The sequence below is a fragment of the Glycine max genome, chromosome 6 (genome assembly GCF_000004515.6).
Source record: "Glycine max cultivar Williams 82 chromosome 6, Glycine_max_v4.0, whole genome shotgun sequence".
Classification (NCBI taxonomy): Eukaryota; Viridiplantae; Streptophyta; class Magnoliopsida; order Fabales; family Fabaceae; genus Glycine; species Glycine max.
In genome coordinates, this window is record NC_038242.2 from 12,828,423 (window position 1) to 12,843,835 (window position 15,413).

General features: G+C 36.6%; 1 protein-coding gene and 1 pseudogene across 2 annotated transcripts; both read left to right on the forward strand.

Annotated features, from left to right (window-relative positions):
* The first annotated feature begins 2,535 nt into the window (after positions 1-2,535).
* On the forward strand, positions 2,536-8,899 carry LOC100778163 (uncharacterized). Its single transcript, XM_003526833.4, has 10 exons — positions 2,536-2,984; positions 3,210-3,307; positions 3,427-3,469; positions 4,042-4,124; positions 4,205-4,269; positions 6,799-6,854; positions 7,697-7,756; positions 8,000-8,032; positions 8,363-8,428; positions 8,515-8,899. The coding sequence occupies exons 1-10, from the start codon at positions 2,580-2,582 to the stop codon at positions 8,557-8,559; spliced, it is 954 nt and encodes a 317-aa protein (XP_003526881.1). The 5' UTR covers positions 2,536-2,579; the 3' UTR covers positions 8,560-8,899.
* On the forward strand, positions 8,666-15,246 carry LOC100817038 (probable glucan 1,3-alpha-glucosidase; annotated as a pseudogene). Its single transcript, XR_136628.4, has 7 exons — positions 8,666-8,804; positions 9,325-10,992; positions 12,298-12,571; positions 12,735-12,870; positions 13,387-13,597; positions 13,705-13,911; positions 14,596-15,246. The product of XR_136628.4 is annotated as a probable glucan 1,3-alpha-glucosidase (transcript).
* The last annotated feature ends 167 nt before the right edge of the window (positions 15,247-15,413 follow it).

Below are 15,413 nucleotides of genomic sequence, written 5' to 3' on the forward strand. Positions count from 1 at the left end.
TTTGATGAATGTCTAAAATATGTCCAAAATTTAGAAGAAGAAAAAAAAAAAGACTCCTACCCTAATCTTTAAGATTATTACACATAAATTAAAAACATTTAATGAAATTAAAAATTATTATATTTAAATTAAAATATTCTTATTTAATATTAATATATTATTTTTTGATATTCGCATCACTAACAGTGATAATAAGAATATATTTAAGAAAAATATTAATTATACTTTAAAATTCTAAATCATTAATTATTTAGATAAATCAAACATCTATAGTGGAGTAGTTTTATGAATTATTAAGAGTTTCTATGGCAATATGGGTTCTTGTTACACTTTTTGGGGCAAAGTTGTGTAAAGATGATCTTCTAATAAAAATGAACTAGCTAGAAAGTTATCCATTCATAATGTTTTGTTTCAGATAGATTTTAGTTGCTATTAAGATCCTGGACAATGAACTTGTTCAAATATCTTTCATCTCATTATTGTATTAACTAACTTATTTTTCATTGGTTATCCTCTCTGGCTCACACCTTTAGAGAGGCTAACAAGTGTCTAGATTTATTTGGCAAACTCAAGTCATCGTGGAGATTTGAACATGACCATTTTAGATTTTATTTTCCCCTTCCTTAACTCAACTCATCTTTGAGGATGCTAGAAGGCTTTCTTTCTCATGTTTGGTTGCGCACTTGCGTTGTAGTCTTGTTTTTTATATTAATAAAAAAAGAACAACCAAGAGCTAACAACTAATTGTGAGACATTATTTTGAGAAAAAAAAATTCAAGTATTTAACGACACTACATGTCTAGGACTTAAGAGTTCTAAATCACTTATTAAATTAGAACAATTGTATATCAATTGATACAATATTTCATGTGGTACATATTGATACTTATTAGAGTCAATATCAGAGAATCGTTGTGGTTACATCAACGCATGTCAAGTTGGTGGGAAATGTCTCTAGCAACTCCATGTCCCCCATAATGGACGAATCCAACAAAGTTAAAGACTTTCAATGTTGTTTGTCATCCAAGGAAAGCCCCTTCGATTAAGCATGTCTCTTGGCACCATCCCATTATGGGTTGGGTCAAGTGTAACATGGATGAGGTAGCTAAAGTCTCATCGAGTTTGGCTAGTTGTGGCAGAATATTTAGAAACCATCATGCAAGTATGTTGGGGTGTTTTGCTTTCAGCGTATCTATCAAACATGCTCCTTTTGTTGAGCTAATGACAATTGTCAAGGCCATTGAAATTGCTAATTGTAGGGTCTTGAATCATTTGTGGCCGGAATGCAATTCTTTGTTGGTGGTTAAAGTCTTCAAAGATGACAATTTAGTTCCATGGAAGTTGGGAAGCAGATGGTGAAATGCAGTTGTTATGCCTAAGTCTATGAATTTGATTGTAGGTCATATTTACCATGAGGGAAACACTCGTGCGGATAGGTTAGCTGCTTATGTTACTTTGCTTAACGATTTTTTGTGGTGAGACTATATCCTATGTGTCATTAATAGACTTTTTTTTGTAAAGAATAGACAAACTCTCTTCTACAAATTTAGGTAGAGTTTTAATTTATTCTCACCCGGGTTTTCGTTGTTTGCCTCCTATGATTTTTTCCTTGTTTGTTTCCTCTTCTCTATATATGGATTTTCTTTGTGCTGTTGTTTGTTGTGGTGACAATTGGTTGAAATCACAACAAACTTTTAGCCTTTAATTAATCCTCTATTTTACTAAAAAAAATCTCCAAAAATATATCCAAACAGGTAGTAGGATTTTCAAAAGATATTTTTTTCAGGCCATGTTTTTTTCACGGGAAAAGCTAAATAGGATTTTAATATCTTGGGTTTAAATGTAATTATAATTTTATGTAAATTAGTTGGAAATGTGTTTATTTCCAATATAAAAATAAATTTAAATTTAAATAAAATTTGAAACGACTTATTTATATAAGGTTTAATTGTAAATTTTATCATTTAATTTTTATTAATTTTCAAATTATGAGTTTAATTTTTATAAATTTTATCACATAAATTTTTAAATTTTACGTATTTTACCACCGCTAATGGTTTTTTTTATTACAAAATTAGGTGATTTTATAAAACTATAACCAAACTAGGTTATTTCAAAAATTATTTATTATATATATTTTACTTTTGAGTTGATGTAGAAAAACTAATTTGTATATCATTATAATCGCAAATCGACATAGAAAGTCACATACTTTGGATCGATTATCACTACACTCAATATACAAAAATCTAACAAAGTGATTTCTTACATCATTTTTTACCAATTTTAGTGGAAAAATACAGAAAATAAAAAAATTGAATGATAAACTTTACAAAAATATTAAAAGTTAAATAATAAAATTTGTGAAAGAAAATATCAATGATAAAATCTGTGAAATTATAAAAGTTTACTGGCCTTATAGTTATTAAATAATTTATAATAAGATAACAACGTGTTTTATTTTATATTATTCACGTATTTCAATTAAAACCATGAAATAATAATAATAAATAAAATCCATTAGAAGCTTATTGGCTTGCAGATATATACACGGGAATACGGGGCTGAAACGGGTGGGAATGTACTGTGCAACAGAAATGGTGGCACCAACCTTGAATGTTTTTCCTTCTTCTTCTCTAAGACTAAGACTCGAATTGCCCTCTCTTCTTCACTCGAAGCTCAAACAAGCACGCTTTCCGTTTCCGTCGTTCTCGCTTCAAAACCCTACCTTCCGTCCTGTTATCTGCAGAGCCTCCGAGTCACCCACCGTTCCACCTAAGAAGCGTTCCTCTAACAACAGAAACCCTAAAAACAACAGCAAAAAGAACAGTAAGAGTAACTCTGTCACTGTTGATTCCAACTCCATTTCCAATTCTTCTCTTCCGCCTCCTCTTCCCACGTCACTGCCCAAACCACCCACGGGATTCGTCGTAGACGAACGCGGTAAAGTTCTATCTGCTTCCAGAGACCGACTCGCCACTCTAGTGAGTTTTTCTTTTCCCTTTTTTTATTTTTATAAATTGAATGAAAATGTAATGTTTACAGAATATGAGGGTTTGCTTCCAAAATCTCTGTTATGGTTATGGACAAATTCTTGTGATTGTGCAATTTTGATAGGAAGGTTGTTGCCACTTTTAAAATTGGAATTTAGGGTTCGTTCTTGTTATGTTAATTCGGAGTGTGACGAATTATGAATGACTTGGTGACAGGTTGATCCGGCGAATAACCTTCCCTTAGAGTGTGTCGTAAGGAGAGAGTTCAAGAGTTCTCAAGGAGATGATTGTATGTTGCTCTGCCCCGCTGATATGTGAGTAAAAAGGTTTTTGCACTTGAACCTCTGTCCTTGAATGACTATGCCGGTAATCCAGAATTTTGTTGACCTTTGGTTTAATTATTACTCGACTAATTGTGGAATTTTTACTGCAGGCCTATCCAAATATTGAAGAACACGAGCGAAGGATGGTTGGATGTAAGTTTCCATTTTGCATCCCAAATCTCAGCTTGTTTGTGTATTCTTGATTTAGGAGTAAATTTTCTTAACCTATTCAATGAAACCTTTGAAAATGTGATCCACAATTAAATTTCACATGGACATGTGGTCTCATTTTATATTACAGCTTATAAGTCACTCTTGTCAAACCCCTGAACTAATTTTAAAATATCCACCAACTTTCATCAATAAAACCTTTTTGCTTATTATGGACCAAAAAAGATACTATTTCCCTTTTTATTTTTTGGTGAAGCTTCAATCCTAACTATTCCTGTGTCGTGTCGTGTTATTGCCAATTGTAATAGATAGTCCCACACCTAGAGAAATGCGGAGGGTTGTTTTAGGCTATTGACATCGAACTTCAAACTTTGTGGAATATTTATGAAATAGGCAGACAATTTGATTGTGTTTAAAACTTATTTTGACAAAACACAATGGCTTCCTTTGATTTGGTCCGTCCATGTAACTGACCCCACTTGGTGAGAAAAGGTTTTTGTTGTTTTGTGGTATTTGAATGCTTCATTCCAATTCATATTTTATTTGTTCTTTAGGTCAGTGATGAGGAACTTGAATCTATTCTGCCCTCTGCTGCTTATGCACTTGCCAAGATACGCTTGTATCTGGTTCATAGTGGGTATGTCTGTCTTTTATTATGGATTCAAAATGTCATAGAACTGTGTTTGGTCACTAAATATTTTTGTCTGTCCTTATTAGATACTGTTATACAGCTCGTGGTGGTTTTTGTTATTCAGAAGAGGACATATTTGACTTTCATACAGGCAAGAAATTCTTTGCTTGTTCTTTTTCTTACAATAGCTATGTCTTATATTTAGATTAACATGGAAAATATTCTAGTTCACAACATGGATGTTAATATCACAAATATTCTATAGTTTATGGGGGATGCTATTTAATCATGCAGTTTAGACTCTATCTATCTATAATTTTACGTCCAAAATCATAAAGAACGGCTGAGGGAAAGTTTAGTTGACTATCATGCCATGGCGTTAGGATCTTAGGCCCACAAACCTAAGGGACCAGGCCCAACTAATGGGGTTCTAGAGTTTTCTAACATGTGAGTAAGGTGTGATAAGCACCATTATGAATTTACATGTGGGAGGGATGCTACATGCACCACCCTCTAATACACAGCAGAAAACAGTTATGACTTATAAGACCTGTTAGATGTTAACTCATTGACAAGTGCATCAATTTGTCCAAGTAGTAAAGTAAAATGAAAGTTTGAGTGTCGAGTTCACAGGGACTTTGTTTGTACTCAGAGTTGTGTCTATCCAATTTTTAAGCAATTAATGAATTGATTCAAATATTTGTGATATGTAACATTAGAAGTAAATTGTCATAAACTTAAACTAATTATCTAGCACGTGCAAGGCAAGAAAAAACAAACAGTAGGAGCGATGAAGTGACGATTGATGCAGAATACAAATATGTTGGGACTTAGTTTACCGAAACTACTCTTAATGCAATGTTAATGATTTTTCTCTATTTAATATTATTCCAATTAGTACCTACATCTACTTATATACTCTAATCATGATTCCTCACACGAAAGAGTCTAATTTACCTAATTTCTCTCCTAATCTCTTAAGAGACAAACTAGTTAAATTGCATTATTAACGGAGATGCATACGACATGCTAAATAACACCATTTTTGTTACTAGAGATGAATTATTTAGATTCTCTTTTCCAGTTCTTAAGATATAAACATTTTTCAATGCCTAAACCCTAAAACATAGCATGAATATGGATGATCAAGCCACAAACATGAGACTAAACACATAAAAGAGACAATGAAGTTGAAATAACATTAAATAAATAGTAAGAGTCATTACATCAAGAGAGACTTACAATTGCAAAAAAGGGTGAAGAAGAGAGTGAAGAAAGTGGAGAAGAATGGAGATGAATGAATAATTTCTCCCCCCTTTTTCCTCACTTAAAATGCAGCCCTATTCTATTTTTTTCGCGACCTCGCGCTAAGCGCGATTGCGTGCTAAGCAAGGAGTAAGTGGTCTCGTGTTAAGCGCGCCTTTACGTGATATCGGACTTCTTCATATGACTTTTTCGCACTAAGCGAGTGCTGCCCGTTGGCGACTGTGTCGCGCTGAGTGAGATTCTCTAGACCTTCAACTTCTCTTCCAAGCTTTATTCTATGTTTCTACAAAAAATACACCACCAAAACAGTATAAATTTACTAGTTTAAGTACCTAATGGACAAAATTCAGATGGTGTTAAAATCCTAACAATTCGCACAAAAAGAAACAATAAAAGAGGAAAAATCCGGCAATTTTTCTGTGACTTAATTACTAAGTATACTTATGCATGAGAGTTATCATTAGAGAGCACACAACATAAATAGGTGCGATACTAGATACCCTCATTATCATGCTCAGTTGCTGAGATCTCGAGTCTCTCTTTGGCTTTAGGATTCCATAGAGGGATGTGTTTTCTAATGTGAACAGTTTGGATACATGATTATTGGAGCTTGGTCTTGTTGTTTGTTCATTTCTCTTTGCTTTTAAAGCCACCTTTCTGGTGAAGATATATCTTTCTCTTTGTTCTATTCCCTTCATCAACCCAGACATAATTTTTGGTTAATTGTTTTTCAAGGGAAGTTAATCTCCCCTTTAAATAAAAATGAGTTTGCTAGCATACAAGCATAAAAATTAAATGGAGCTGCTGAGGATTTATTTATTGCAGATCTGTTTATTCCTGTCTATTTTTGTGACATTTGTTTGGTTGCTGCTCAAGATAATAAATTCTCTTACAATCACGACTCATAGATATTAGCAGTATGTTTATTTTATTTACCCATTACTTTCACAATTGTCTATCTAGTTTTATCAAAACTAAATATATAGTTCTACCAAAAAAAAAACACATACTAAATATGTAGTAGGTTGTAAAACTGACAATTTTAAGATTTTAAAGATGACTTGTTTATCTCTTGTATTCAATCTTCACGTGGAAGTTGGGTCAAGAATTTCTGTTTGGTAAAAATATATCTTTCTTACATGCCTTTTCATCCATAAGAATTATGGCATGTCTTCTACTTCTACACTCATTCTTTCAATTGGTTTACTATAGTGTTTTTTTTATTTTGATATGGAGACCATACATGCTTTACATACTTAACTCCAATTTTCTATTCCCCTCCATTGCCATCTTTGATCTTATTAAATAGATTAAATAAAAGGGTAATGTGTAGGGAATGCTAAAGTGATAATATGCTGCATAACCATTTTAATTGCATTTCTGAAATTCATGGATGATGTTTCTCATTTTGCAGATAGTAAAGGTGATAGCTTGCCAACCGAAGGTGTAGAAATTGCACACTTCAGTCTGGTAATCTTGTTACCTTCAATTGCACAAATATGTTGTTGTATTTATGTTTTCTTTTGTAATGTTTATTCTTTTTATTTTTTTATTGGTCAATGTTAGTTGTTAATTTATTAGTTGTTGTTAGAGAGAGGGATTCGAACCCATGACCTCTTCCTCTCCCCTTTTCCCTTCAACCATCAAGCCAACCTTATAACTCCTTGTGATGTTTATTTTTAACAGAAGCATAACTTCCCAGTTATTATTTTCTTTTCTGGAGTTTGGATGTTTTGAGATTTTGTAGCTATTTGGGATAATTCTTTTGATTGTGGAGACTTTTTTATTCTTCACTAGTATGAACAGGATAATGAATGGCTTTCTGAAATGAATTTTGTAATTTTTATGCAGTAAGTATTCCATTTTTTAATTAGAGTGTTACCAACATCACATGGAATAATAAATAAGCAAACTTATGAAGGTGAACATACAAATGTGTTAGCTTGTAAAAGCCTCATCATAATGCTTGTTATAAAAATTTCTTTTGTATTTAACTATGTTTGTACCTAGTCTTTTGGATTAATCATTCACTACCAATACCTCGTTGACATCTGAAAGTAATTAAAAATCTTCTTATGCCAGTGGATGGTTGTGTGGTCCAATTCATGTTAGCTTTCCTTTCTGCTACAAATCAATAATTCAATATTGTTTATGGCTTCTTTTTTTGTTGTGTATATATAGTTAAGAGACATTTCTTGTCATCCAATTTATATTCTGCTAAAGTTAACCTCTAGGCTCTTGCTTGTGACTGACCTAATGTAGAAAAATATGGGCATTAAAATTTAGAGCTTATTTATATCAATTTGCTGCAGGAACAAGCACACTACATGATATATACACCATCCGATCCCCTTCTTTTTGTTGCTGTGAAGGTAAGCTTCCATATCATGTTTCTTAAAATAACTATTCCCTCTTTTGAACATTGGCAACACTTCATTTACCCATGACGTTTTCTCTCTTATCAAACTCATTTTATAGTTGACTTGACTGGAAACTGGTCAGAATACTTGCGTGAATTTACTATCGAAGTACTCTTGGTTCCTACAGTTTATCTGATTAGCATGTGAAACCAGTGTTCTAAAGCCAGAAATAATTAATTTAGCCATTTGCTGCAGGATCAGAATGGGGTGTTGCAAATTGCTGACGATGTAAGTTGACACTCATTACAGAATTTGATCACTATTTCCTTTCTCATCTCCCATGTGTTGCAGTTAATTTGCCAATTTCGTTTTCGCAAACAATTTAAAACTTCCTAACAACCTCAAACTGTCCATTTAGTCTAACCGTCCTTATTTTCTTTGCACTGCTGTATCCTATTTGTAGGGATGCACAATACACTCTCTCATTATCTATCTAATGTGTATCATAAGGTTTAATATCAATGTTAGTGCTTAGTGCCCAAGTATGGGGGAAGGGGGATACAAATTCTGATTTCATGATCACAAAAAGAGGTTGCTAATCTCAACTTTTATGAACAGGAACTGCTTGAGGATCCGGCTATCACTAGCGCTATAGATGAAGAGACTGAGTTTAATGCCTTGGTGGTATGTGGTTTTAGTCTTTCAAAGTGATGTTCCTTTTGGTTAAGTTTGACTCTTCATTTATGTGGTTTGTGTTGTCTTATACGCAGGAGGAAGAAGCTGCGCTCCTTGATTCACTCTTGGGTAAAAGATAACCCCATATTTACTTTTTTGCAGCAGAGCTGTCCCAGCTCCCAAGACCCACCGATGTTTTGCTTTTACGTGTTTGTTTGCATGTTGAAGAAAGAAGCTACTTTTTGTAACTTCTTCCTTAACGCAGATCAAAAGTTACCAAACATGAAGTTAGTATTTTTCCTCTGGAATGTCCCGTCTTGGTCTGTCTGCATATCAACAAGTATCTGGGGATAGAACGGCTCCTTTTGTCTATGTGATCAACTTTGTATGTATGCCTATGGCCTAGTTCTTGGAATTTAATTTTGATACACTGTAATGTAAAAAATACTATATTGTCAATCAATTAATTTCTTTTTTTAATATTATTTTAACACATTCTTTATTATTTAGTTGATTCTTTAAAAAATTAATCATATAATGAGAAATTTTCGTATTTCAAATTTCAAAAGAATAATATGCACCTGAGACGGCGTGGTCTTGACAAAAAGAAGCACGTCATCAACAAAGAAGAAGTGACATAACTACTCAATTTTTCCAATCTAGAACAAATAACTAAGGTGATAGAGGATTTCTTGTCTTATGCCTATCAGGAGAGTGGTGCATGAATAAGGACTCGCTCAAGTTAGCAACTTTATAATTCTTTCAAAATTTGTTGGAGTTATTGAGGCCACAGGGAGCTCATTAGATTCATTTTTTATGTGATTTTTATTATATTTGATCTTTTTTTATACGAGCATCAGTTGAGTTTATCATATTTTGACCATAATTTTTCTTGATTTGAATAGAACCGCCTCTTGTAAAAAAAAATAAAAAAATGAAGAAGAAACTTCCAATTGATTTTGGTCATCAATTCAATGGGTATATGGTCCTAAGTCAACAACTGCAGCAACCACAGTGAGAAGATGAGGAACGAAACGCTGCCTTTGATCTTTTTCCTCTTCCTATGTTCCCACCTCCACTCCGTCCTCTCATGGAAGAAAGAGGAGTTCCGAACCTGCCACCAAGCCCCATTCTGCAAGCGCGCCCAATCCCGCGCCCCGGGCTCCTCCTCCCTCATCGCCACCGAGATCACCATCTCCGACGGCGACCTCACCGCCAAACTCACCCCATAACACGATTCTCAATCCGAAGAAACCAAACCCTTGATCCTCACCCTCTCCGTCCACCAACTCGGCATCCTCCGCCTCAAGATCGACGAGGACCCCTCCCTCTCCCCTCCCAAGAAACGCTTCGAGGTCCCCGACGTCGTCGTTTCGGAGTTCCCCTCCACCAAGCTCTGGCTCCCCCGAGTTTCCTCCGAAAAAAACGGCGCCTACTCCTCCGTCTACCTCTCCGACGGCCACTCCGCCGTCCTCCGCCACGACCCCTTCGAGCTCTTCGTCCGCGACGACTCCTCCGGCGACCGCGTCATCTCCCTCAACTCCCATGGCCTCTTCGACTTCGAGCAGCTCAAACACAAATCCGAAGACGATAACTGGGAAGAACAATTCCGCTCCCACACCGACCGTAGACCCTACGGCCCCCAATCCGTATCCTTCGACGTATCTTTCTACGGCGCCGATTACGTATACGGCATCCCTGAACGGGCCGCCAGCCTCGCCCTAAAGCCCACCAGAGGCCCAAACGTCGACGAATCGGAACCCTACCGTCTCTTCAACTTGGACGTCTTTGAGTACATTCACGATTCCCCTTTTGGCCTCTACGGTTCAATTCCCTTCATGGTTTCTCACGGGAAAACCAGGGGTAGTTCCGGGTTTTTCTGGCTCAACGCCGCGGAGATGCAGATTGACGTTCTTGCCCCTGGCTGGGACGCCGAGTCTGGCATTGTGCTTCCTTCTCATAGAATCGACACGTTTTGGATGAGCGAAGCTGGTGTTGTGGATGCCTTCTTTTTCATCGGTCCAAACCCTAAGGATGTGTTGATGCAGTACACGGCGGTGACGGGAACTCCGGCAATGCCACAGCTGTTTTCGATTGCTTACCACCAGTGCCGGTGGAATTACCGCGATGAGGAGGATGTTGAGCATGTGGATTCCAAGTTTGATGAGTTGGATATTCCTTATGATGTGTTGTGGCTTGACATTGAGCACACTGATGGAAAGAGGTATTTTACTTGGGATAGGGCTCTTTTCCCGCACCCTGAGGAGATGCAGAGGAAGTTGGCTTCTAAAGGGAGGCACATGGTGACTATTGTGGATCCTCACATTAAGAGAGATGACAATTTTCATTTGCACAAGGAAGCGTCGCAGAAGGGGTATTATGTTAAGGATGCCAGTGGGAATGACTTTGATGGCTGGTGCTGGCCAGGTTCTTCGTCGTATCCGGATACTTTGAACCCAGAAATTATGTCCTGGTGGGCTGATAAGTCTGCTTACCAGAATTATGAGGGTTCAACGCCTTCGCTTTACATATGGAATGACATGAATGAACCTTCCGTCTTCAATGGGCCAGAGGTATGTATGTCTATTCTTTCATGCATTCGTTTTTCTCTCTTTTAGTTTCCTTGTTTTGATTGTGATTGGGAAGTTGGGATGTGCCTTTTCAATGTTTTTGAGGCACTTCAAAAACAGAACATAAATTGTGTGCTTGAAGGAAGAAACTCAATATCACCATCCATTTTCATGATAATTGTTGGAGATCCCACATCTAATAGTGATAAGACCATAATAGTGTATATAGTGGGAGGCAACCCTCACCTTACAAGCCGGTTTTGTAGGGTTGAGTTAGGCCTGAACTCATATTGTAAGATGGTTTAGAGCCTATCCTAACGATCTGTTGTTGGGCCTATCATGCCATCCACAGATGTCCAGTCCTGCAAACTTCATGCTCAAGATGTTTAGTCCTCGGCGTGAGGGGTGTGTGTTGGAGATCCCACATCAACTAGTGATAAGGCCATAATAGTGTATATAAGTGGGGGACAACCCTCACCTTAGAAGCTAGTTTTGTAGGGTTGAGTTAGGCCCAAATTCACATTCCAAGAATAATTATTAATGATATGCATTAGGATCTTATGAGCTTCTAAAATGATGTAAGATTTGTAATAATTCAGCACAATATTGATTTCTAATCATCAATGGCCTCATAATTTAGGATTAACTCTTAAACAAGTGTTATCTCTTAACACATAAAGCCCGACACATGATAAAAATACATATATCTAGATTAGTAGAGATCAATGGCATGATCATCCAACTTATCAGTCACACCACCATCATCATTCATATCGTTTATTGGTTGTGGCACCAGTGCACCACAATGATAGCTTGCCTGTTGTATAAAAGTGCACTTAAGGAGAAGGAGGAGGATGGGAGTATGATGAATAAAAATAGAACTTCCTCAACTATGGGAAGATTCCACCAATGCACGATCTCATAATATGAGGGAGAATCCAAAATTTGTCTGAGTCCTAGTGAAGCCAAACCAGCATTGATTAATAGATCTGAAAAAAATGTCTAAAGAGGGAGTAGCTGACTAAAATTGTTAGAGATCCTGGCAATGTGCTGTAATTGTTACTGTAATCCAACCAATGTCTGGCTGCTGTTATCTTTTGTTACTTGTGAGTCCTTGTTTTCCATGATGTCTATTTTATATGCTTTAAAATCTTATGTCACTTGAGAAGCAGAGTCGGGATCCATGGATTCCATGTGATCCACATGTTTAGTGTGCTTTTGTAACATGCCCCTTAAGTTTTTCTTATACTTATAATGCCCACATGGAGATAGGGAAACTGAAGATATGTTTTCATGCATTGTATCCAGGTGACAATGCCTAGAGATGTTATACACTATGGAGGCGTGGAACATCGGGAGTTGCACAATGCCTATGGATATTACTTCCACATGGCGACAGCTAATGGGCTACTGAAGCGGGGTGAGGGGAATGACAGGCCATTTGTTTTATCAAGAGCATTATTTGCTGGAAGTCAAAGGTATGGAGCAGTATGGACTGGGGATAACACTGCTGATTGGGATCACCTAAGAGTTTCTATCCCAATGGTTTTGACCCTTGGTCTTACTGGGATGCCATTCTCTGGTGGGTATTGTCCTTCTCAAGATGTATTTATTATTTCATCATTCTTTTCTTTGCATATTCAGGGTCAATCAAAATACTTATTTACATGAGTTAGGAAAATCCGCCCCCCCCCCCCCCCCTCTTTTGTTCATATGATCTTATTCTTATCTCGTGCATAATGCAGGTGCTGATGTTGGTGGATATTTTGGGAATCCTGAACCTGAATTATTGGTTCGCTGGTATCAGCTAGGAGCTTACTATCCTTTCTTTAGGGCCCATGCTCATTAGGACACAAAAAGACGAGAACCATGGTTGTTTGGGTAGGACTGCTTTTACTTGAAGATTTCTGTCCCAAAGTTGAAATATCACAGGTTTTTTGGGTACTCCTTTCATATTATACTTATTCACCAACAATTGAACAGTAATTCTTTTACCGCTCTTTTCTTTGTTTAAGAGCTGATTGCCTCTAAAAAGACATTGAAACGTTTTTCAAGAGGATGATGTTTATTAAATCAGGCTAATCTCTATCAAGGGATGAAGCTTTCCACAGAAATACTATGCAAATCTTAGATGTAAATGAAGTGGAGCTAAATTCTATATCTATATTATATATTATTTTATAACTGCAAATTAGTATCACACAGACACTTGATCACTGAAATTGACAATAACTCCATGTGACATCTCCCCCACATGCATGGGCTTATTGAGTCGCAATACCGGTTGAATTTATAAAAAATGAATTTGATGCATATACACTAAAAGTATCTATTGTGTGTCTTGATTATCATAGGATTTGTCAACATCATAAATTGATTGTCTTTTTAATATTGCAGAGAACGAAATACAGAATTGATTAAGGATGCAATACATGTTCGTTATGCACTTCTCCCGTATTTCTACACATTATTCAGGGAGGCTAACACTACTGGTGTTCCCGTGGTCCGTCCATTGTGGATGGAATTCCCATCTGATGAAGCTACTTTTAGCAATGATGAAGCTTTCATGGTTGGGAGCAGTCTTTTAGTGCAAGGGATCTATACTGAGGTGTTTTAATCAGTTTCCGTATACGTATATATGTTTTCCTTCTGCAAAACCATATCCTTCTTTTGTGGTCCTTAACTAAAGCTTTTATAATGCTATGTTGCTGGCAGCGAGCTAAGCATGCATCGGTCCATTTGCCTGGAAAAGAATCCTGGTATGACCTAAGAACTGGAACTGTGTACAAAGGAGGGGTGACACATAAGTTGGAGGTTACAGAGGAGAGCATTCCCGCTTTCCAGAGAGCTGGAACCATTATTGCAAGGAAAGACCGGTTTCGACAAAGTTCCACTCAGATGGCAAATGATCCCTATACTCTGGTATGTGTTCATGTTGATTTGCTGCAATTCTTGTGCATATGATTGAGTGCCAGATGTGTCTCATGGAACATATTTCTTGCCTTTTCTGTTATTTTACTAGGTCTTAGACTATTGTCTTTGTATTCAAGCCCTTTGCAGTCATACATATTATAATAAATTTTATGCTAGTTAGCTACTCATGCTCCTTGGAATCGGGCCATCTGCAGGCCCTCTTTGAACATTGAAGTACATGTTGAGCAAATATATTGCATTTTAATATGTGTTCCCTACCTATCTATGGTTTTGAACTAAGATGTTGAATGGGTATGTGTGCAATTGTGCTTTTTGTCTATTTTATTCTATGATGAGGAGGATGTGTGTAGTACTACCAAAAAACTGAATGACTTTATGCTTTGCAAGAATAAGTTGCATGTTTGCATGCGTGTGAATCCATTCAAGAATAAATCTAATCTCATTTGTCCATTTTCATGGGTTATACCTGATGAGTTTATCAAAAACATGTGGATATTGACTATTTGAGTAACCTGATTTGTTTGCATTCTCCAACCAAAAAATGGGAGCCAGTAAGATTGAGACAGTGAGTTGGGAAATGTGGCGTGGCTTTGCCTTCGTAACTATTGACAGTAAAGGAAAGTAGACAACAAGTTTACTCCATGATAATTGTTATGGCTTTCTTTTTGACAGGTTATAGCTTTGAATAGTTCCCAAGAAGCTGAGGGTGAACTCTACATTGATGATGGCAGCAGCTTTAATTTTCTGCAAGGGGGCTATATCCATAGACGATTTATTTTCTCGAATGGGAAACTTACTTCTATAGACCTGGCACCTGCTTCCGGTAGCAAGGGGCGTTATCCATCAGATGCTTTCATTGAGAGGATTATCCTGCTGGGACATGCTCCTGGCTCAAAAAATGCACTCGTTGAGCCATCAAATCAAAAGGTTGATATTGAACTTCGTCCCCTTTGGGTTCTAAGAGCTCATTCACCAGCTGTCACGACCATACGTAGACCTAATGTTTGGGTTGCAGAAGACTGGACTATAACAGTTATATAAACATTTCTGGTTTGCGGGGGGAATTTAATGTTCCATGCTACTGCCAGTGCAAAACGAGATTTTGTTTCTGTAGTTGAGTTGATATGAAGTTCAACTGCAAAGTTGGGGCAAGAGGAAAGAAAATCATTAGTTTTGAAGAATGCATCATATGCACCAACGCAGTTTGAGCGGTTTATTTAATGTATAGGACACGATGACTCAAAAGATTAACATTTGGAAGTTGTGATTCCATTGTTGTATACAGGAATTATTTTGATAAGGATAAATTTGTATCGTCTGGAATGGTCTGTGTCTTGCGAAAAGTTTATGTGATGAATGCAATAACTTTAGTCGTTAGTTTATATAGGCTGCAAAATCTAATTAATCATTTATGAATATTTTTTATATAATTGAACAAATTCACCGAAGTTGCGTGAGTATGTGCATAATGCCACCGGGACTGCCCAAAC

What these genes read in the sequence shown, in the direction of transcription:
- LOC100778163 (XM_003526833.4), top strand. Translation starts at nt 2,580, where the DNA reads ATGTACTGTGCAACAGAAATGGTGGCACCAACCTTGAATGTTTTTCCT. An exon ending in TTGTATCTGGTTCATAGTGG is followed by an intron (nt 4,125 to 4,204) that starts GTATGTCTGTCT and finishes TGTCCTTATTAG; the next exon opens with ATACTGTTATACAGCTCGTG. An exon ending in CATATTTGACTTTCATACAG is followed by an intron (nt 4,270 to 6,798) that starts GCAAGAAATTCT and finishes CTCATTTTGCAG; the next exon opens with ATAGTAAAGGTGATAGCTTG.